We start from the raw sequence: 24,228 nt of genomic DNA on the forward strand, positions 1-24,228 counted from the left end.
TTGAAGAGAGAGAGAGAGAGAGTTATTTATCACTGATATGTTGCTTTTGAAAAGAGAAAGAGAGAGACGAAGATTAACGGTTGGACTGTCACTTTAAGGCATTGGAAGTAACTTTGGATTTCTACTGAGTTTGGAGTTGGAGACAGCACCGAGCAGCTCGAAGGTTGCTATGGTGACCAAAGGCAGGTTGTTAATGTTACATTTCTTTGCAGACAAAGGAGGGAGGGACTCTTTGAATGACAGGTGATGCTTAGCACAGAGAAATAAATGGGAGGTCAGATGATACAGACCTTAGACACATGATCTAGACACTGAATGAGCATTGTTGTGCCCGCAGGAAAAGTGGGTTTTGGAGGGTCGATCAGGCAGATTGATCCAAGCGCCCTTATAGTGGAAGGAAGAAAAGGGGTTGACTGGTGGGGAGTTGTCTATGTGTCCACCCTCGCCTGGGTGATAGCTCCACCACAGAAGACCGGTCCCCCTTGTTAAAGTCACAGTCGGTGACTTGTAAAGGGTTTCGGAGGACGACGAGAAGATTGACGGCATCAGCTCACCTGAAGACTCAACTCACTCTCTCTCTCTCCATCACTACTCAACTACATACCACGAACTGAACTGAACTAAACTGAACTTTACTCAACATCGTAAGACTGTATCTTTTTACCCCCCAAAGCTTGGTGTTCATACATATATTTCCACACTTACTAATTTACTTACTTATATATATATATAATCATTGCTAACCTGTGTGATTTATCTTCATTTATATTACCGTATTGCGTAGTTACTAATAAATATTATTAGTTTATAGCAATACTGGACTCCAAAGTGGTTTCTATTTCTGCTAGTTTCTTTATCCCCGTCACGGGGTACGTGACAGTAAGCAACTGGGGTCCCAGCACTGAGCCTTGCGGTACCCCACTCGTCACTGCCCGCCATTCTGAAAAGGTCCCGTTTATTCCCACTCTTTGCTTCCTGTCTGCCAACCAATTCTCTATCCACATCAATACCTTACCCCCAATACCGTGTGCTTTAAGTTTGCACACTAATCTCCTGTGTGGGACCTTTCAAAAGCCTTTTGAAAATCCAAATATACCACATCCACTGGTTCTCCCCTATCCACTCTACTAGTTACATCCTCAAAAAATTCTATGAGATTTGTCAGACATGATTTTCCTTTCACAAATCCATGCTGACTTCCAGAAGGTTAATTCATAAGTTGAGTCTATGGTAAAGAAGGTAAATGTATGTTGGCATATATTTCAAGGGGAATAGAATATAAAAACAAGAAGGTGATGCTGAAGCTTTAAAAGACACTTGTCAGCCTGCACTTGGAATATTCTCAACAGTTTTAGGTCCCTTATCTCAGAAAGGATGTTTTGTCTGGAGAGAGTCCAGAGGAGGTTCACGAGGATGATTCCGGGAATTCCGAGTTAACATATGAGGAGCATTTGGTAGCTTTGGGCCTGTACTCACTGGAATTTAGAAGAATGCGTGGGGTTCTCATTGAAACCTACTGGATGTTGAAAGATCTAGATAAGGTGGATGTGGAGAGGATTATTCCTCTGGTGGGAGCATACAGTACTAGAGGACACCACCACAAAACTGAGGGGTGACCTTTTAGAACAGAAGTAAGGAGGAATTTTTTTAGGCAAATAGTGGTGAATCTGTGGAATGCTCTGCCACAGACTACAGTGGAGGCCAAGACCGTGAGTATACTTAAAGCAGAAGTTGATAGATTCCTGATTTTTTCGGGCATCAAGGGATATGGTGAGAGGGCAGGTGTATAGGGTTGAATGGGATCTGCGATCAGCCATGTTGTGAAATGATGGAGCAGAGTTGATGGGCTGAATGGCATAATTTTGCTCCTATGTCTTATGGTCTTATGATCTAATATCCAAAAAGAGTAGATCACTGCTTATATTGTCTGTCAAATTCATACTGTTACGTACCCCGTAACTGGGTTGCCAAACCAGCAGAAATGGATCACTCAGTTGGAGTCTGGATTACTAGAACTAAGAAAGTTTTATTAAAGAAACAAGCAACACAGTACTCTAATCAAAAGGATGATGAATGCAACAGTTCGGCAATGATAAACACACATGTACACAGAATTAAGGTAACAGGATCAATCAAGCTCTATCGTTGTCTAGGGGTAAATGACCAGTTTCAAAGTGATGCAAAGTTCAGTTCAATTTAGTTCAGTTCAGTTCGCAGACAGTGGGGGGGAAGGAGAGAGAGAGAAAAACGAATGAATATTCAAACGGCTTCCACACACAGACCTTCGCAGTCAGCTTTCGGGCGAGCCCTTTGTGATGTCATCTGAGGTCACCGACCGTAACCCCTCCGTTTCCAGATACGATCGTTTCTCTGCAGTGAACCCGGCACCCAGGCAAGGGTGGACACACACCAGGTTCCCGCCGATCGTGCTTTTCCACCCTGTGCGTCTATGGCTTGTCCCGCGACCAGCCATCCAAAAACTTCCCACCGACTTGTGAGAGACGCACCGCTTCCAGGGTCTCGTTACCTCGGGGTGTCGTGTGTCTTGCCTTAGCGAACCTGTCCCTTTTTATCCCCCTGCTGGGGTATCACCTGTCCATCACTTCAAACAGTTCAGGGTTCAAAGGGGGAACCGATCTTGACAGCTCTCCTTCCGTTACTCTCTCCCGTCCTTTCATTAACATCTCCAAATGCTGCTCCATTGTTTTCCTTATCTCTCTTTCTCCTGAAGACAGGTGGCAGACCAACTGCTGATCCCACTGGTGCCAGCACAGGACAGCTAACATCTTAATCTATGTGTATTCTTGTCACAATACTCATTCACAGTACTGAGATTTGGTGATAGGTATAGTTAGCCTAATTCAAACTCCTAAAGTAGAAACACTCACTCCTTTTACAGAATACCACCCATCAGGTCAGAAGGAGAACAGCTTTGGATGAATTTGTGCCTTCCCTTTGCTGTCAGATACAGATCCCAGTAGAAATTCAAAGGGTTATCCTTCTCTAAGCATTCCTCTTCATTCTCCTCTCATGGGCTAGGGGATTCTCATTTGTCAGAGACAAGGGTCCGCTCTCTCAAAGATACTTCAAAACTGTGAAACAGTTTCTGCCTCTCTGCACCAAAGTCAGAACAAACATCAGGCATGACCTGAGAAATGCCAGGTAACCTTTGCCCAATCTTAAAGTTGTCCAGTCCTGTAAAACCTGTGGCATCATGAACAGGTCAGGAATGGGTATCCTGTGGCAAGTGACTCAGCTCCTGACAGCCAAAGCCCTTCCACTGCTTGCAAGGAGTATCAGGAAAACCCTGAACATTTGAAATACAGCACTGATAAGCGGAATACATAAAATGTTTGTCAATCACAACATCTGTCCTATTACCTATGACCAGCAGAAGTGGATTAAGTTAAGTTACTTATTCACAGTGCAAAGTGCCCATAACTCAAACAAGATGGAGGCATGAAGCAAGTGATCTCTGCTCCTTAATTATCGGTTTCTCAACAAATGGATGGACAAGGTTAGCAATGTAAATGAAATAAAGTCCAATTTTAGTAACATTTAGCCAGATATATGTTATGTAAAAATAATTAGATGTTGCTCACTATTGCCAAAAGGAAAAGATGGAATATGAAGGTAGGCTAACAAATAATATTGAAGAAGATACAAAAAGGTTCTTCAGATATATAAAGTTTAAAAGAGAGGTGAGAGTAGATTCGGGCTGCTGGAAAATGATGCAGGGGAGGTAGTAATAGGGGAATCAGGAACTGACGGATGAACCGAATAAGTATTTTGCGTCAGTCTTCACTGTGGAAGACACAGAGGTATGTCGGAAGTTCGAGAGTGCCTGGGAGCAGAAGTGTGTGACGTTGCCATTACAGTATTAGGGAGAAGCTGCTTGGGAAACTAAAAGATCTGAATGTAGATAAGTCTACACACCAGGGTTATGAAAGAGGTGGCTGAAGAGATTGTGAAGGCATTAGTAATGATCTTTCAAGAATCACTAGATTCTGGAATGGCTCAGGAGGACTGGAAAGTGGTAAATGTCACTCCACACTTCAAGAAGGGAGAGGGGGCAGAAGAAAGGAAATTATAGGTTAGTCTGATCTCAATGGTTAGGAAGTTGTTGGGGTCGATTGCTTAAGATGTAGTTTCAGGGGTACTTGGAGGGACATGATAAAGTGGGCCATAGTCAGCTTGGTTTCCTTAAGGGAAAATCTTGCCTGACAAATCTGTTGGCGTTCTTTGAAGAAATAACAAACAGGATAGACAAATGAGAATCGGTGGATGTTGTGTTCTTGGATTTTCAAAAGGCCTTTGACAAGGTGCCACACATGCAAGATAAGAGTCCATGGTATTACAGGAAAGATACTAGCCTGGATAGATCGTTGGCTGATTGGCAAGAGGCAAAAAGTGGAAATAAAGAGAGCTTTTTCTGGTTGGCTGCTCGTGACTAGTGGTGTTCCACAGGGGCCTGTGTTGGGACTGTTTCTCTTTACATTATATGTCAATGATTTGGATGATGGAACTGATGGCTTTGTGGCTAAGTTTACAGACAATTCGAAGATAGGTGGTAGGGCAGGTAGTTTTGGGGAAGCAGAGAGGCTACAGAAGGACTCAGACAGATTAGGAGAATGGGCAAAGAAGTGGCAGATGGAGTACAGTGTCAGGAAGTATATGGTCATGTGCTTTGGTAGAAGAAATAACAGTATAGACTATTTTATAAATGAAGATAAAACTCAAAAATTTGAGGTGCAAAAGGACTTGGGAGTGATTGGGCATGATTCTCCAAAGGTTAATTTGCAGGTTGAGTCAATGGTAAAGAAGGAGAATGTGATATTAGCATTTATTTCGAGAGGACTGAAAATAAAAGCAAGGTGGGAGCTCCTCCTCCTTTTTTGCTTTCTAAAATTGGTAGTCAAGACCCCAATCTCATTATTAAACATATATTAAGAATTTGGTTTCAGTTTTGTAGATTTTTTGAGTTTAATAACTTTGTTCTTTCTAATAAAATCCATCTTAATTATTTTTTAAACCATCAATTTCCGATCAGACCTTTTTAATTTGGAAAATCAAAGGAATAATAACTTTTTTAAACTTGTTTATGGGGGATTGTTTAATGTCTTTCACTCAGTTAGTGGACAAATATGACTTATCTAATGCACACTTTTTTAGATATTTACAAATTAGGAATTTTTTACATAGGTCACTTCCAAATTTTCCCTCTGCTTATTCACCCAATATGATAGACACTCTTTTTCAAGTTAAACCATTTCAAAAAGGACTGATAGCTATAATTTATAAATGGTTATTGAATTTGCAGAAGGTATCTAACGATAAAATTAAAGGTGCGTGGGAATTGGAATTTCGAGAGTCACTATCAGGTAATCAATGGGATAAAACTTTTCATTTGGTAAATACTTCATTTATCTGTGCCCGTCATTCCTGGATACAGTTCAAGGTAGTACATCGGGCACATATGTAAAGGATAAATTAGCCCGTATTTTTCCCAATATTAATCCTATTTGCGACAGATGTATTATTGAGGTGGCTACTTTAACTCATATGTTTTGGTCTTGTATCAAGGTAGATAATTTTTGGAAAGATGTCTTTAAAACTTTATCAAAAGTCTTGAATTTTGACCTACAACCGAATTTACTTACAGCAATTTTTGGGATCATTCCCCCGGAAGCAGGATATATTCCTGTTTCTGCTCAACAGATGATATCTCTTACAACTTTACTGGCTAGGAGAGCCATTTTGCTTAAATGGAAGGACTCTAATCCACCTACTGTTTTTTATTGGCTTCCCTCCATTACGTCCTAAGTTTAGAGAAAATAAGAAGTCGGACATTTGATACATCCTTTAAATTTGAAGAAACCTGGTGACTTTTTATTCAATATTTTCAAATGGTTTGATTGCTCTTCCAGTTACTTTCTCAAAACTCTGGATTTGATCAGAAAGTTTCTCTTTTTTTTTCTTGCTTTTACTCTCTGTATGGGCTGCCCAGTCCCTTTTTTTCTCTTTTTCTTTTTTTTTCTTTTTTGTTTTTGTTTGCAGAGATTAGTGAGTTTTTTATGTATATAAAACTATAAAAGTTTCTTTATCTTTTTTCTCTTTTTAAGAGAAGAATTGGTTATCTTATTTCTTATCGTATACTATTAGATTAATACTATGCATGATCTTGATAACGTTTATTTTGCCTTTTATATGTATTGTTATCGATATAGATATTTGAGATAATTCTCCTCTTGTCTGTATATATGTACCTTTTAAAAATTAATAAGAAGATTGATAAAGAAAGAAAGAAAATAAAAGTAAGGATATAATATTGAGGTTTTATAAAGCACTGGTGAGGCCTCACATGGAGTATTGTGAGCAATTTTGGGCCCCTTATCTAAGAAGGGATCTGCTGACATTGGAAAGGGTTCACAGAAGATTCATGAAAATGATTGAGGAGCATTTGATGGCTCTGGGGCTGTACTAACTGGAATTCAGAAGTATGAAGGGGAATCTTATTGAAAGCTATTGAATGTTGAAAGGCCTCAGTAGAGTGGAGAGGATGTTTCCTTTGGTGGGGGTATCTAAGACCCGAGGACTCAGAATAGAAAGACGCCCATTTAGAATGGAGATGAGGAGAAATTTCTTTAGCCAGAGTGTTGTATCTGTGAAATTCGTTGCCACAGGTGGCTGTGGAGGCCAAGTTATTGGGTATATTTAAAGCAGAGGATGATAGAATCTTGATTAGTCAGGGCACGGAAGGATATGAGAAGAAGGAAGGAGATTGGGACTGAGAGGAAAAATAAGTCAGCCATGTTGAAATGATGAAGCAGACAATGGGCCAAATGGCCTCATTCTGCTCCTATATCTGATAAGAGTATTGTACAGAGTCAAACAATATTCCAATTACCTAGATTAGATTATGAGGACACTCAGTCCTCCTTTATTGTCATTTAGACATGCATGCATTAAAAAATGATACAATGTTCCTCCAGAAAGATATCACAGAAACACAGGACAAACCAAGACTGAAAACTGACAAAACCATATAATTATAACATATAGTTACAACAGTGCAAAGCAATACCGTAATTTGATAAAGAGCAGACCATGGGCACGGTAAAAAAAAGTCTCAAGTCCCAATAGCCCCATCATCTAACGCAGGCGGCAGAAGGAGAAAATCTCCCTGCCATGAACCTCCAAGTGCCGCAAACTTGACGATGCATTGGAAGCACCCGACCGCAGCCGACTCTGAGTCTGTCTGAAAACTTCGAGCTTCCGACCAGCCCTCTGACACTGAGCACCAAACACCATCTCTGCTGAACGCTTCGACCCCGCCCCGGCCACCGAGCAACAAGCAAAGCTGAGGACTCGAGGCCTTCCCCTCTGGAGATTCTGGATCACACAGTAGCAGCGGCAACGAAACAGGCATTTCAGAAGTTTCAACAAATGTTCCTCACATCTGTCTCCATCAAATCAGGATTGTGCACGGCACCCTACTTGACAGATAACAGATATCATTCACCGGAGTGGCCGCTGCGCGCTGCGTCGTGTCGCCATCTTCTCCTCCTCCCAGTACAACTTTGGTTGATAATTGGACCTAATTCTTCTGAGTCAAGGAGAACTGGGGCTGTATTGGTTGCACCCTCACTATCTCCCCTTATCCTTCTAGGGAGGCTGCATCACGCGACATCCAACCTGAAAAATCAATAAAGAAAGTGTGTGCCCAGAGAAGGATCCGTAGAAGATTATGGACCAAGTGCTGGTGAATGAGATCTGTATGGATGTGTACTTAATGGTTTGCGTTGACATGTGGACCAAGGTCTTTTATCTGTGCGGTATGACCCTATGACCTGTTGGGTCTCAGGGGATTTGTATCAAACTCTTGATTGTCCCTAGTTAATGGTCTGCACCCAATCCCCTCCTAGCCTAATGGATGTGTACAGATGCACAGTGTAGAACTGGAAGCATCTATTTACTGCACTACTGTACTGGGATTAGACAAAGGGCAGAGTGGATATTCAAAATAGTTCCTGTGCCTAGGAAGTCCTCTTGGATTGTCAGCTTGAGAAAAAAAACATACCCTCCAAGAGGTACAAGTTTCAGGAGAAGGTAGGAGGCTGGTGAGATATCCTGGTCACAGCACTTGGACTGCAGGAACTTGAAGCATTAACTGGGCCCAAGAAACAATTATGTGCACTTTGTAAACTGATCTCACTGAAGAAAGTGGCATCAGTTATTTCATTTTGATGGACTACCATTGAAAGAACAGATTGAGGACTGTTGTAATATGCATGACCCGGGTTATTCTCTTATCTGTCCACAGTGTCTAAAGATGTATACAATAACTGAAACAACATATAAGGATCCCATAAGTCAAACACCAGTCACTGATTGTAGACCTGGAAAACAGTGCCAACCACCAACACTATGGAAGGACCAAGAGCTTTTAAATTGTTTCTTTTGCAATTGGATATTTGGTGCTGTTAAACAGTAAATTTTTGTTTGAAACAAAAAATGTAATGAGATATATAACATTACTTAGTAAACCTTATAATGGCTAACGAGTTCACATCTTCAGCTCTGGTGTTTCAGTGAGTTCACATGAGTTTGTGAATGAACAAAGTTGGACATACCTGGATCCTAAATGATATATAATCACTCCTTCACCCTTTCGCCAGTTAGTGCCTTGAGTTAACTCTCTTTCCATCACCCTTACAGACAGTAAATTTCACTCTGCACATTGAAGTTTCCTCACATTTCATGCGTGCCTTAGCCATTGCTTCAATGCTGAGTCTCTTCATTGATGGCAACGATGTATACCCCAAAATCAGAACATTTATCTCATGATGCTGTGAGATTTAATATCCAATAGTGCTTCTGAAGTTATCTGAGTGGACTTTGCTAAAAATACAAGCCCGTGTTGTAAAAGTAGATTCCAGAATTAGACTAAAATGAATAGGCATTTTTTTTAAAGCTTTAACTAACTGGAATTGAAGCAAAGAACTGCAAATTTAAAAATAGACTATAAGGAAATATCGGACATAAGCTACTTAGATGAGAGTTCATTGCCTCCACCCTAATAAAATAAATATTTCCTCCAGCTGACTCAATTAGGGGATTGACAATGAATGTTCTTATGTAGGGACACGCACATGTTCAGTACATCTGACTTACATTAGAGCTACTTCAGCTCTTCATCTCTGCTGCTACGATAGAATAAATAGAACATAAGCATGAAAAGTATTTGGATTTACCTTTGATTAACTGAATAGTAGTAAATGCAGTAAATGTATTGCTTTTGGTGAGATTGGTTTCTCTCATACGTGTCACCACTGGATAACTTATCTGTAAAACGTTATGAGATAGGCCCTTGTAATAATTTTGCTAAGTTAATAATATACAGTATAGGGATAAATATTAACCCAAACACTTGGCATGTATCATTTAGTAGATAATAATGACAAGATGATTAACCCTCCAATCTCAGTAATATTGATGGATTCTGATACATTAGTAACAGGGATACCATAAAAAGATCCCAACGTTCCAGGACTTCTGCAAATTAACCTGATATCTATGGATTTTGATGAAAATCAAACCAAAGAAAATAAATAGTCTGCTGTTCCTAAACCTATTGATATGCTATTTACCTGCTTTATGTAAAAAAAATGTTTAAACTCACTTTTGGAGAATCAACTCATTTTTGGCTTAGCGAGGAATGAATTACACCCTTGTTCTGATATTTCAATCAGAATCACTTATGATGCAAAGCTTCAGGGAACTGGATACCTTCCAGGTTTGCAAAGCAGTAGAGGAATGTTCATGTGATGAATGCTGAACACAGTCATTTTCTTTACTAGTAGCCAAGATATCAGAGTAATACTTCAGAAGCAATCTGTCCAGATTGCATCGTGAGGCAGAGTCTGTACCTTCTCCATGATTCATGATCCTAAGAGAGGTAACAAGGGCAACATCAGGAAGTGGAATAATGTTGAGGGAAGTTGCAATGTACAAACGTTATGGTAGAGTTTACATTCCTTGATTATAAGGGTACATTTTCAATTTCATGCTTTGATCTTTACAGCTAGTATTGTGCCCAACAATCCATAAAAGAAATTTAAAATATTCATTTTAGTCAGGCAGTGTTGAATTTCTGCATATTGTCTCTGAATCACTTTAGCTAAAGTATTATTTCATTGATGCTCTGCCATAGTTTGTGTGTCAATCTACTTACTTGATCGTAGTAGAGTTGTATTTCCATGCCAGGTAGTAGGCATTTCAATCTGATTTTTCTACTCATCATAGTGGAAATGATTTCAATAAAATGTTTGATTGCAGTAATGTGGCTTGTTTAATTCACAATGGGTGGAGTTAGTTTGCTCAAATCAGCAAGGCTAATGATTAATCAGTCTGTAAAATACTGATCTGTTTGTTCTGTTCGGGCAGTACTATCTGAGGCTTCTACTGTGTCTTGTTCAGGCTTCCAATTTCCTACTCACACTGGAATGATGATATTCATCTAGAGGACCCCGGCGACCAAACTGCTAAGGTCCTGAGGGTGGAAAACTTGAAAGAAGATTTTGTACAGAAATTTCAAAATAAGTTATATGGCTCTAATCAGAAATTACTTTGTAAATCGCAGTCTGCCATTCTGAAAATTGTTTGTAAGCAATTTCTACTACACATCTCTGCCTTGAATTGCTATGTCTTCAGAGAAAGAACTCAATGGATTGGATAATTATGGATATGTAGTAAGTATCATTTTATTTCGAGTGAAAACTCAAAAGTTAATTCCAAAGCAATATGTTCAATTGATTCTTTTGCTTGCTATCAAGGTTATTCACATGTTCTGCTTTATTATAGTGTTAGATGAAATTATATTTTCTCTGACCATTTCATAGTAATTCCATTCCAAATACTAAAGGCAAGAATGTTGTCTAATACATGGCAAGTACTTGCCATGCCTCTGGACCCTGTCTCTAAATAAATTTACAAAATAAAATAGTGAGTAACCTTGTTGTATCTGGTTATATCAGTCTATTATTCACACGCATGATATCAAGAGACGTTTTATTCCCATTTATGCCTGACTGTAGAAATAGTTGAAATATCTAAAAGAGTCCTGTTCTTTACTCATGGGGATGATGACAATTATTATAATTCTGTTGATCATGATGTTATGTCTGCATCTGTTTACAAACCTCCTTTAGTCTCTCCTGTTGCATTTTGCCAAATGGTAGTTTCAGAATTGTTAGTTCTTGAAAATGTTGGTAGAAAAATCAGGCTCTGTAGCATCATTCAAGAACTATAAATTAACTCCAGGAATGATCTTTGGAAGGCTATTCTGATGGCAATAAGACAATTCTGATTGAAGTTAGAAATGAAATTTCTTTTCATTGGCTTTTTATCTGTACTCAGCAATGAAGTTGAATCTAATCTAATCTGATGTCAGTACTGGCAGGGTCTGCAGGCCATTCTTCCTACACAACAAAACCTAACTTCGTAAATAGCAGTGATGTTTCACTCGCAGGTGAGTTCAACACCTTTCATTCATGCTTTGAAAGGGAGAACAAAACTACACCTGTGTGAATCCCTGCAGCATCTGGTGACCCTGTGACCTCTGTCTCGGAGGCCAACATCAGAACACTCACCAGTTCACCAGGCATCCGGCCCTGGTGGTGTATCTGGATGGGCTCTGAAAACTGGTGCCAGCCACTAGCAGGAGTGCTCAAGGAGATCTTCAATCTCTTACTAATGCAGTCATTTGTAACCCTTGCTTCAAAAGGGCAACAATCATACCAGTGTCCAAGAAAAAGCAGTGTGAGCTGTGTCTACGACTGTCGCCCAGTTGTACTCACACCAACTGTGATGAAGTGCTTTGAGAGGTTGGTCATGGCCAGAATCAACTCCTGCCTAAGCAAGGACCCGGACTCGCTACAATTTGCCTCTCATCACAATGGGTCTACAGTGGATGCAATCTCACTGGCTATCCAGTGAGGAGGAGAAGATGGCAGTGTGACGCAGTACGCCTGGCCGATCCGAATGATATCAATATGTGTTAACTAGGGGCCGTGCACAATCCTGATTGGATGAAGACAGCTGTGAGAAACACGGAGGAACACCTGGAGAAACTTCTGAAATGCCTGTTTCACTGCCGCTGCTACTGTGCGTCGAGAACCTCCGGAGGGGAAGGCCCCAAATCCTCGGCTTTGCCAATTGCCTGTTGCCAGGGCCGGGGTCGAAGCACTCGGCTGAGATGGTGCTCGGTGCTCGGTGTCGGAGAGCTGGTCGGAGGCTCGGAGTTTTTGGACGGGCTCGGAGTCGGACTGTGGTCGGATGCTTCCAGGATGCTGCATCGGCAAGTTTGCAGCGCTGGAGGTTTACCGTCTGCGTGAGGTGATGGGATTTTCGAGAGACTTTGAGACTTTACCGTGCCCATGGTCTGTTCTTATCAAATTACGGTATTGCTTTGCACTGTTGTAACTATATGTTATAATTATGTGGTTTTTGTCAGTTTTTAAGTTGGTTTTTCATGTGTTTCTGTGATATCATTCTGGAAAAATATTGTATCAATTCTTAATGCATGCATTAATAAACAACAATAAAAGAGGACTGTGGACTAATCTAATCCACTCTGTCTTGGATCACCTGGACAGCAGCAGTATCTACATCAGGCTGCTGCTTATTGATAACAACTCAGTGTTCAACATAATCATTCCCTCAGTTCTAATCAACAAGCTCCAAAACCTGAGCCTCTGTACCTCACTCTGCAACTGGATCCTTGACTTCCACACTGGGAAACCACAGCCAGTGTGGACTGGAACTATCGCCTGTCCTTCGCTAACAATCAGCACTGACACACCTCAAGGGCATGTGCTTAGCCCACTGTTCTACTCTCTCTACACCCACAACTGTGTGGCCAGGCGCAGCTCAAATACCAACTATTAATTTGCTGATGACACAACAATTGGCAGAATTTCAGATGGTGATGGGGAGGAGGACCAAGGAATTGATGGTGGACTTCAGGAAGGGGAAGTTGGAGGAGCACACTCTAGTCCTCATCGAGGGATCAATAGTGGAAATGGTGAGCAGCTTCAGGTTTCTGGGTGTCAACATCTCTGAGGATCTACCCTGAGCCCAACATATTGATACAATTACCAGGAAGGCATGACAGCGGCTATATTTTATTAGGAGTTTGAGGAGATTTGGTATGTCACCAAACACTCGCAAGTTTCTACAGATGAACTGCGAAGAGCATTCTAACTGGTGCATCACCATGTGGTATGGAGGGGCCACTGCACAGGACTGGGAAAAGCTGCAGAAAGTTGTAAACTCAGCCAACTCCATCAAAGGCACCAGACTCCCCAGCGTCAAGAACACCTTCAAAAGGCGATGCCTCATAAAAGAGGCATCCACCATTAAGGATACCCATCACCCAGTACATGGCCTCTTCTCATCACTGTCATCAAGGAGGAGGTACGGGAGCCTGAAGGCACACACTCAACATTTCAGGAATAACGTTGTCCTGACGAAGGGTCTCAGCCCGAAACGTCGACTGTACTCTTTTCCATAGATGCTGCCTGGCCTGCTGAGTTCCTCCAGAATTTTGTGTGTGTTGATACAATTTCCCTCTGCCATTAGATTTCTGAATGGGCAATGAACCCACGAACACCACTGCACTATTTTTCCTCTCTTTCTGCACTACTTAGTTAATTTGATTTTTATATATACTTCTTATTGTAATTTATAGCTTTTATTATACTTAACCCCGTTTTATTCAACCTTGTTCTGGCAACTCCTGCAACGACACTGGTGCCAAGCTGTATCAGCCCTTGCCCTTCCCTTGGACAACATTGGTGGCGTGGAAAGGGGAGACTTGCAGCATGGGCAACTGCCGGTCTTCCATACAACCTTGCCCAGGCCTATGCCCTGGAGAGGGCACTCCAGCGTCACCTCACCGCGACGGCACAACACGGAAAGCAGCAGTCTACCGGTTATAAGCCTGTGCTCGACTGGCGTAGAGCAAGGCGCCAGGGGTTGCTTTTGATGGAAGGAGGGACCATCGCGTCTCACTGGACAGCTACCGCCTGCCTCAGGCTGGGCAGCCCCCAGCCAATTAGGTGCTGTCCCGCCACAGTCCGCCCGCTCCACTGGGTACATGGGGCTTAGGGATACAAGTAGCCCGAACTGCGGACTGTAAATGCTGCACCAAGCACAACTAGAAGACAAAGAAGGAAGCCAGCACGCAGACTAGGATGTGGAATATACGGACCATGACAACTGGTATATCAGATGACCTTTGGGAGATCAGCGACACACGCAAGACAGCAGTGATTAACAATGAACTGTCGAGACTCCAAGTGGACATTACAACACTCCAAGAGACACGTCTCGCAGAATCAGGAACCCTACGTGAAAGAGACCATACCTTCTTCTGGCAGGGGAAGGGCTCAGACGAGACCAGAGATCATGGTGTCGGCTTTGCCATGAGGAACTCGCTGCTGAAGATGGTAGAGCCTAGCGAGAAAGGGACAGAGCGGATTTTCTCACTTCGACTCCACACATCCGACGGGCCTGTCAATCTTGTCAGCGTCTATGCCCCAACCCTCTGTTCTACGCAAGACACAAAGATCGAATTCTACGACCAGCTCTCAACGATGACACAGGAGATCCCAAGTCAGGAACAGTTGTTGCTACTTGGGGACTTCAACGCCAGAGTGAGTGCCGACCACGACTCCTGGCCAAGCTGCCTGGGGTGGTATGGGACTGGCAGCATGAATGACAACGGGCAACAACTGCTCGAGCTTTGCATGCTCCATGAATTGTGTGTCACCAACACCTACTTCCAGACCAAACCTCAGCACAAAGTGTCCTGGCGGCACCCCCGCTCCAAACACTGGCACCAGCGAGACCTGATAATCACAAGATGCCGTCATCTGAGAAACGTGCTCATGACTCGCTCCTTTCAGAGTGCCGACTGCGACACGGATCACTCTCTGGTTTGCTGCAAGATCAGTCTTCAGCTGAAGAAGATGCACTGCGCCAAGCCTTCAGGGAAGCAGCGCATCGATGCCAGTAAGACACAGCACCCAGACAAAGCTGCGGAGTTCATCAAGTCACTAGAGGATGCTCTCCTTGCAGACCCACCAAAAGGAGATGCTCAGCAGAGATGGGACTCTCTCAGGGACACTATCCACAGCACTGCACTCAAGGCCTTCGGGAAGAAATGGGGCAAGACACAGGACTGGTTTGAAGCGAGCTCAAGTGAGCTCACCACTGTCATCGAGGTGAAGCGTGTTGCACTACTAGAGCACAAACGCCACCCCACCCAGGTAACACTGCAAGCACTAAGGACAGCAAGAAGCAAGGCCCAGGAAACAGCCAGACGCTGTGCAAATGACTACTGGCTACAACTATGCAAAAGCATTCAGTCATCACTTGACACAGACAACATCCGTGGAGTGTACGAGTGGATCAAGAAAGCCTTCGGGCCAACCCAGAGCAAGACAGCACCATTGAAAACCATAACAGGCGAGACCATCAATGACAAAGGCAAGCAGATGGAGAGATGGGTGGAGCATTACTCTGAACTCTTCTCCAGAGAAAACAGCATCTCAGACAGCGTGCTGGATGCCGTGAAATGCCTGCCTGTCATGGAGGAACTGGATGCATTGCCGACTGCCAAAGAGCTGAGTAAAGCCATTGACAGCCTGCCCACTGGAAAGGCACCAGGATTGGATGGCATTCCACCAGAGGCCATCAAGTGCGCAAAGGGCGTCCTACTAAACCATCCACACAAACTACTGTGCCAGTGCTGGACAGAGGGAGCAGTGCCGCAAGATATGAGAGACTGAAAAATTGTCACCATATATAAGAAGAACGGGGACAGAAGCGACTGTAACAGCTACAGGGGAACCTCCTTGCTGAACATCGTTGGGAAGGTCTTCGCCCACGTAGTTCTGAACAGACTGCAGAAAATAGCCAAAAGGGTATATCCCGAGTCTCAGTGCAGTTTCAGGTCGGAATGCTCCACAATCGACATGACCTTCTCCCTTCGACAGCTACAAGAGAAATGCAGAGAGCAAAGACAACCACTCTACATCGCTTTCATTGACCTTACGAAGGCCTTCGATCTTGTGAGCAGAGACGGCCTGTTCAAAATCCTCGCCAGGATTGGTTGTTCCCCAAGGCTCCACAGGATAGTTCAGTCATTCCACACAGACATGAAGGGCGTCGTTCAGTTCGACGGCTCTTCTTCAGAGGCCTTCAACATCCGCAGCGGTGTGAAGCAGGGCTGTGTGTTTGCCCCCACCCTGTTTGGCATCTTCTTCGCAGTCATGCTGAAGCAAGCCTTTGGAACATCAGCTGATGGTGTCTACCTCCACACCAGATCGGATGGGAGGCTATTCAGTCTGCCCTGGCTGAGGGCAAAAACCAGGGTTCGTGAAGTACTCATCAGGGACATGTTGTTTGCAGACGATGCGGCACTGGCAACACACTCTGAAGAGCAACTGCAACACCTCATGGACAGCTTCTCAAGAGCCTTCCAGGACTTCAGCTTGACTATCAGCCTGAAGAAAACCAATGTGTTGGGCCAAGGCGTTGAGCACCCCCCTGCCATTATCATCAACAACTACGAGCTGGAGGTAGTTCACGAGTTTACATACCTTGGCTCCACCATCACGGACAGCCTCTCCCTAGACCCCGAGATCAATAGACGGATTGGATGAGCAGCCTCAACATTCGCCAGGCTGACAAAGAGAGTCTGGGAGAACAGAAAGCTGACGACGCACACCAAGGTTGCAGTCTACGGGGCCTGCGTCCTCAGCACACTGCTTTACGGCAGCGAGACCTGGAGAATCTACTACAGACAAGAGCGGCGTCTCAACGCCTTCCACCTTTGCAGCCTGAGACGCATCCTGGACATCACGTGGACTAACCGAGTCACCAACAATGAGGTCCTGCCCCGTGCCCAGATACCCAGCCTCTTCACCCTGCTCCAACAGCGCCGTCTCCACTGGCAGGGCCACGTAGACCGCATATCAGACGGGAGGATCCCGAAAGACCTGCTGTACAGGGAACTGGCCTCCGGCAAGAGGGCACGGGGCGGCCCCATCTTCGTTTCAAAGACGTTTGCAAGAGAGACATGAAGTCACTGAACATGAACGTCGAGAGGTGGGAGGACATCGCAAGCGATCGCTCTCACTGGAGGCTGGAACTTCGCAATGGTCTAAAAAGAGGAGAAGAGAAGCTGAGGCTTGCTGCTGAAGAAAAGCGCACTCGTCGGAAAAACAGCACCAAGACAACACTGGAGGACAGCGCCTTCAAGTTGAGTCGCTGCAGCCGAGACTGTCACTCCCGTGTGGGACTCTACAGCCACAACAGACGCTGCTCTAACACAGACTGAAGCGAGACAGGCACAGATCCATGGTCTCGCGAGACTAACGGGTGCCACCAGCAGCTTTTATTATTATATATTGCAATGTACTACTGCCACAAACAACAAATTTCATGACATATGCCAGTGATGTTACATCTAATTTTGATTCTGACCAATATTTAAATACAACAGGTCCAAGTTTGGTTTAAATTTCCGAAACAAATTGCACACTTTTACTTTTAGCACATCTTTCATTCTCCCCAAATTAGTGAGGACTGTAGCTCATCCATTGATAGTGCACCCTGGAAATATGCAGAAGAGGCAGATTGTGATGTCAGTCCATGTAGAAAGGTAATTTAATGCTTTGATGGTAAACTGGACCAGGATAATTCAGTAAATATGTTAAGTATGCATAGGTATCCCACTGTTTAGGAACAGGAAACCCCCAACCAGACATCCCACCTCTGCCTCAATTACTTGGGGGTTTATTTGGATGGGTTGAATAGAGAACTGATTGCCAGTTGCTAGATGTGGGAGCAGGAGGAATTATCTTCCTTTAATTCCTTATATAGGGAACAGCAGACAGAGTCATCATGGAAAATCGTACAGGTGATGCAAGGAGCAACTCACAGTATCCACAATTTCTGAGATACAAAGATACCATTTCCTCATCATGCAGCTTTTATTCTACAGTGTCCACTGCAACAGTTCACCAAGGTTTCTTCAAACATCCAATATCTACTACCCAGCATTTCGGCAGCAAGTGCACTAACTATACTTGACTTTTAGTCTGGAGATTGGTTTAATTAGTTAATGCCAGTTTTCCATGTACAAGATACATATAAATTGATTTAACTTTCAGTGGATTTCCCTATTTATAAGATTCACCATTTAGGACAGGACAGGACATTCCCACATGCATGTGGTATTCTCCATTGCCAGGCACTCACCTAATGATATCACTATTGACTCTCACTGAGATAAACTAGAGCTCAAAAGTGCGTTCTACACCCATTGTGGGCCTGTCACAGATCAACCACAGCATAGCTTCATGGCTCTTTTCATTATGTAAAAGCTGATAACACAACAAAGTTTGTTTGGGCCTTCAGGACTTATTCCAGGCTGTTCAAAGACCTTGCAAGGTTCACAGTGATTTACAATGGGCAGTGATTGTTGGTTGAAGAAATTAGCTGATGATTTATAATTCCATAAAACCTCAGTGGTGATAGCATCAACAATACCCATTGGCAGCCTTTCCAGGAAAGCACTGTTGGTTTGCAACAATCCCAGCGGCTGCCACACCAGTCTTGACACAGGATCTGATCCCCAAAGCCAAGTGGCTGTCCGACAGAGTTTCTCCAGCATTTTCTGTGTTCCTGCAGTAGTTTTCTTTTTGCCACACTAGTGAACATTGCACGTTGTGTGATGCAATGTATTCATGATGGGGATGCATTTCAACAGTATGAATATGTTCAGGATTGTTAATAATGTAATAATCAAGAACCTTAACAGTTGGGTCTAAAAATATAACAACCCTGGTGCCTTTTCATTTTCACCATCTTGCATATGGGCATTGCCGTTGTATCTTTGTGTTGCAGTGTTACACTGTTTGTCTGTAGCTAAGCTGCTGAGCCTGTACTCTGAGTCCACACGGGGGAGCCACACGGTGGTGGCGCCAGAGACTTTTTCTTGCTGGTGCTACAGTGGGGCTGAATTATTCAGTGATGGTGCTGAGGGATCTGCTGTATGGTAATATGTATTCGCAAGGCCAGAAGCATGGCATTCAGAAGTCAGTTTCAAGCATTATGTGCCTACTATAAATGCCTCTGTTGATTCACAAGCAACAGCAATTGATAGATCTAATATAGAAGTGAACTGTGACAGTGTCAACAGCATCGGAGATAACCCGGGCTACACAGAGCATAAACAAACAAACCAACAGAGCATCCGACCTACAGCACACAACGTGAATCACGCACCAATCCCGCAATCAGCGTCAAATGCGTGCTTTTCAACTGAAAACCACAACACTAACCCGCAATGTCCACTGCTATTCGCATTACGTAGACAGTAATGCCAAAAGATACACCGTTATTAAAGTCAAATAAGGCAAACAACAGATGCAAGGCTTTACCAGGAGTTGGACAAATCGTACTCTGACCATGCAATACCTCAATTAATTCGGCTACTGAATTTAAAACAAAAATCAACAGAATCACCGCTTGGAAGTCTAAGCAAAACCAGTAGGCTTAATAGCAGTAAATATTATAGTGTAGGATTTGCAGGAAACATAAGGACTATGGGGTATCCACCACAAAATAATAATAATAATCAGCATTAGTCTTGGCCCAATTTTTTTAAAAAATCAGCTGCCCTCACCATTGATGTTTTCAGAGGAGCACAATCCGTCTGTTGTTGTGATTGGTGGTGAAAGCGTCAATGATTTTCTGGATGTCAAGTGCTTTGGTCCTCCGGCTGTTTATGGCCAACAAGGCCAAGTTGCTGTTCCGAGCATCGCCGCTGCTATTCCTTAGGTAGTTTTTGAGGCGTCTGAGGCAAGAGAAACTCCGTTTTCAAGAGGCAGCTGTCACAGGTAAAGTCAGTGATATGCAGATTAGTTTGTACAAATCTATAAATGCATCACGGTAGGGTCTCATTAGAGCTAGAAATTCCACTGTGTCATTCACTGTCTGTCCTTGCTAGAGACTCAACCACAGCTCTCACATACTCACGATTTTCTTGGACAATCTTTGCATGTCCTTCGTCAAGCATATTTCCCAATCTTTAACCGTCTTGTTTTCTCAATCTGAATTCGGCCCGTGCCTCCATAGCAAACTTATGAACTGCATTTACATGGTGAGTTTTGAAAGCTGTTGTAGCTTTCCACCAGTTGCGGTAACCGGTGACAGTGAAGGTAGACTCAGAATGGAACCCATGTCCTCTACACAGGAAATGCCTGCATGCGAAACAGAAAGTAGTATCTTTCGTGATCGAATCAGTCAAACCAGCCATGAATAAAACTCCTTTGCTGATTGCCAAACTGTTGTGAGCAGTGAAGGATACTTTTTCAATGCTGGCCGACGGGGTCCTTCCTCAGGCTACTGGCTAACATCGCTAACAGTATTCCCACTAGCACTGAGAGCAGCTTCATCCACGTTTTCTTCCCAATCCCACTCCATTTCTGGTTCCTCTACTTTGCCCTCACACTTCTTCGATGAACTGCTGTCGTCCTCATCCCCATTTACTTCTTTCTGCGTGTCACTTTCAATTAAGGCAGGCTCAGGCTGAGACACCACTGATTCCTCTGGATGAGGTCATTTTCTCACTAAAAATCGATCCATTTTTCACGCGGCCAAAATAACGCACGTGCCAGGCCCACGCTCACTTGTGAAAGCACAATGTGTGTGTGTGTGTGTGTGTGTCTGTGTGTGTGTCTGTGTGTGTGTGTGATCCGTTAGTCTCACAAGACCATGGATCTGCGCCTGGATGTATACTATCAATCTCTTGGGTGAGTGAGAGTGAGTGATGTCACCACCTTAAGAGATCTTAGATCAGCTTAACTGATTTGAGGACAGCAACAGCAAGACATTGACAACGAATGAATAAACAGAAGTGTAGAGTGGATCTGACAGAGTTTATAACTTTATTGCTGCGTGGGTGCTATGGTAATTGGGGGCGTTGTTTCACTAGATCATCTGGAAAAACAAGCAGTATTCAAAACTGCACAGAGAAAGCAAAGCAGCTGCAATTTGTATGTGAAATTTCAGTTAATTTCTTGGTGGTGCTACACTGGTGCTATTGCAATTTCTGCTGGGGCTATAGCACCAGCTAGCACCACCTTAGTGCTGCCCCCACAAGTAGCTCTTGCCCTAGATTGGTAAACAGGAGTTTGCTGTCCAGGCAATTGAAGAGGTAAACTACGGTTGGTGCTTACGGTTTTGTAAGAGAATGATGAGGATAAAAAGGAGGAGGAGAGGTTTCTCTTACACTTTGAAGGAGCAGACCGGGATTGGTGGTTTGCGATGTGTCACCTGAAAGTCCGTGGTGGAACCTGCATTGGTGTCCACATGAGAAGGGACATTAATTCACCAGGCAACCACTCAGGGGACTGCACTGACCATAGTGTGATATTTTGTAGAGATGTAGAGCACCATAACACAGAAACAGCCCTTTTCTACCTAGTCCCATCTACCCACACTCAGACCATACCTTCAATATCCCTCTCATCAATTCAAATGTTGCATTTGAACCTGTATCCCCCACTTCTACTGGCAGCTTGTTCCACACTCTCATCACCCTCTGAATGAAGAAGTCATCCCCAACCGCCCTCCACCCTCTCCCAGTTCCCCTTAAATGTTTCAACTTTTACCCTAAACTTATAACCTCTGGTTCTAGTCTCACTCAACCTCAGGGGAGAAAACCTGCATATACAGTATTTACCGTATCTATACCCCTGATAATTTTCTATACCTCTCTAAGATTTCTCCTAATTCTCCCATGCTCCAGTGAATAAAGTCCTAACCTGTTCAACGTTTCCCTATAACTCAGGCCTTGAAGTCCTTGCAGTATCCTTGTAAAATTTCTCTGAGGTCTTTCAAGCTTATTGATACCTTTTCTGTAGGCAGGTGACCAGAACTGCACACAATACTCCAAATTTGGCCTCACCAATGTCTTAGACATTGTCTTAGCTTCAGCAAACCAGCTCTATAGTCAGTGTTTTGATTTATGAAGGCCAATGTGCCAAAAGCTCTCTTTATTATCCTGTACACTTGTGACCCTTCTCTCAGGAATTATTGATCTGTATTCCCAGATGACTTGTTATACCGCACTCGTCAGTGCCCTACTGCTCACCATGTAAGTCCTACCCTGGTTTGTCATGCCAAAGTGCAACACCTCACGCTTGTCTGTATTAAACTCCATCCGCCATTTCTCAGCCCATTTTTCCAAATGGTCTAGATCCCGCTTAAAATCTGATAGCCTTCTTCGCTGTTCACTACACCTCCAAGCTTCATGTCATCTGCAAATTTGCTCATTCAGTTTGCTACATTATCATCTAAATCATTAATACAGATGATAAACAACAGTGAACCCAGCACTGATCCCTGTAGGACACGGGCCTCCAATCAAAGAGACAACCATATACAACCACCCTGTCTTTTCACACTAAGACAATGCTGAGTCCAATTAACTACTTCATCCTGAATGCCAAGTGACTGAACCCTCTGGACCAGCCTTCCATTTGGGACTTGTTAAAAGCCTTGCTAAACACCCATCGTCTTTTCTTCATTAAATTTCATTATAATCTCCTCAAAAATCTCCATAACATTGGTTAGATGCAATCTACCATGCACAAAACCATATTGACTATCGTTAGTCATGTCATGAATATCCAAATACTTCTATATACTGTCATTTAGAATTCCTTCCAATAATTTACCAATGACTGATGTCTTGCTCACTGGCCTATAATTTCCCATTTACTCTTAGAGCCTTTTTTGGATAATGGAACAACATTTACTATTTCCCCGTCCTCTACAGCTCACCCAAGGTTAAAGATGTTTTAAATATTTCTGCCTGGGCAATTTCTACAAGATATACCAGAGCCGTGTTCTGTCCATACGCTAGTATGGGTCAGAGTGCTGGTGCACGACAGAGAGCAATCCTGCCAAGCTGTCATCATTCCACACCAGGAGCCTTCAGAAGATCCTCCGTATTTTCTGGCCAAGAAAGATCTCCAACCACACCTTGCTCCTTCAATGCCATCAAACATCATGAGGAAAGGTTGGAGATGGATTGGGCATGTGATGAGAAGAGAGACCAACTCCATCATTAAGACAGCATTTTATTGGACCCTGGAAGGCCAGAGGAAATGTGGGAGACCAAAGACAATGGTGCCATACTGTAGAAGCAGAAATGAGAATCCTGAACCACACCTGGGGCACAGTAGAGAGGATGGCCAGGGACAGACAGGGTTGGAGGACCTTCATTGCTTCCCTAAATGCCAATGGCGTAACAGGGCATAAGAATAAGTTAATGCGTTTCTGGGTTGGCCTCCCACAACATTCGAATGAACACCTCATCTGCTCCTGGGATTTATCCATCTTAATTTGTCTCAAGACAGGAAGCACCTTCTCTTCTCTAATCTGGATATGGTCCGTGACCTCACTACCCTTTTGCCTCTGTTCTGCAGACCTTGTGTCTGCCTTGCAAGTAATTACAGACACCAAAAAATAACTTAAGACCTCCCCCAACCCTCTTGGCTTCATGCATAGATGACCACACTGGCCATCAAGAGGACCAGTTTTGTTCCTGTGCTATCTTTTTGTTCTAGATTTGTCTATAGATGTTCTTGGGATTTCATTTCATTTTGTCAGCCAGAGCAACGCCATGTTCTCTTTTAGCGCTCCTGATTTCTCTCTTATGTGTTACCTTGCATTTCTTATACTCCTCGCGTGCCTTGTTTAATCCTAACTGCCTATACTTGATATGTGACTCCTTCTTCTTAACAAGGGCCTCAATATGCAGGACTATAGTCTAGTGCAGTTTTTTATGTTGTTTTACATGGTCTAGTGTAGGCTTGTGCTGTCTCACATAGTCTCGTGTAGTTTTGTGTTGTTTCATGTAGCACCATGGTCCTGGAGGAACGTTGTTTCGTTTTTATTGTGTACTGTACCTGCAGCTTGTGGTCGAAATGGCAATAAACTTGACTTGAAAAACCAAGGTTCCTTAAACCTGTCAGCTTTGCCTTTTATTTTAACATGAACACACAAATTCTGTACTCTCAATATTTCACTTTTGAAGGCTTCCCACTTGCCAAATATCTCTTTGCTAGAAAACAACCAGTCTCA

At 43.3% G+C, this 24,228-nt stretch overlaps 2 protein-coding genes across 25 annotated transcripts in view; one reads left to right on the plus strand and one right to left on the minus strand.

The window, feature by feature from the left end:
* The window catches only part of LOC134351618 (uncharacterized), a 113,044-nt gene that overhangs the window by 53,557 nt on the left and 35,259 nt on the right, over positions 1-24,228 (minus strand). For 2 of the 23 annotated variants that reach the window (XR_010019199.1, XR_010019200.1), the window contains exon 3: positions 9,683-9,949. The exons of 10 other annotated variants lie outside the window; for them this stretch is intronic. The gene's annotated coding sequence lies outside the window, so the exon portion shown is untranslated. Of the gene's footprint in view, positions 1-1,743; positions 7,696-9,254; positions 9,346-9,650; positions 9,950-10,234; positions 10,321-19,759; positions 19,965-24,228 lie in introns of those variants that run through there. 11 more of the 23 variants (XR_010019207.1, XR_010019190.1, XR_010019198.1 and 8 more) reach the window with 10 other exon arrangements.
* slc23a4 (solute carrier family 23 member 4) overlaps positions 10,460-24,228 on the plus strand; it is a 66,449-nt gene continuing 52,680 nt past the window's right edge. Inside the window, exon 1 of one of the 2 annotated variants that reach the window (XM_063058004.1) lies at positions 10,460-10,751. In XM_063058004.1, coding sequence (XP_062914074.1) covers positions 10,704-10,751 — 48 coding nt within the window. In that variant the 5' untranslated portion in view covers positions 10,460-10,703. The remainder of the gene's footprint in view (positions 10,752-24,228) is intronic. The other variant, XM_063058003.1, reaches the window with a different exon arrangement.

Source organism: Mobula hypostoma, chromosome 9, assembly GCF_963921235.1.
Source record: "Mobula hypostoma chromosome 9, sMobHyp1.1, whole genome shotgun sequence".
NCBI lineage: Eukaryota > Metazoa > Chordata > Chondrichthyes > Myliobatiformes > Myliobatidae > Mobula > Mobula hypostoma.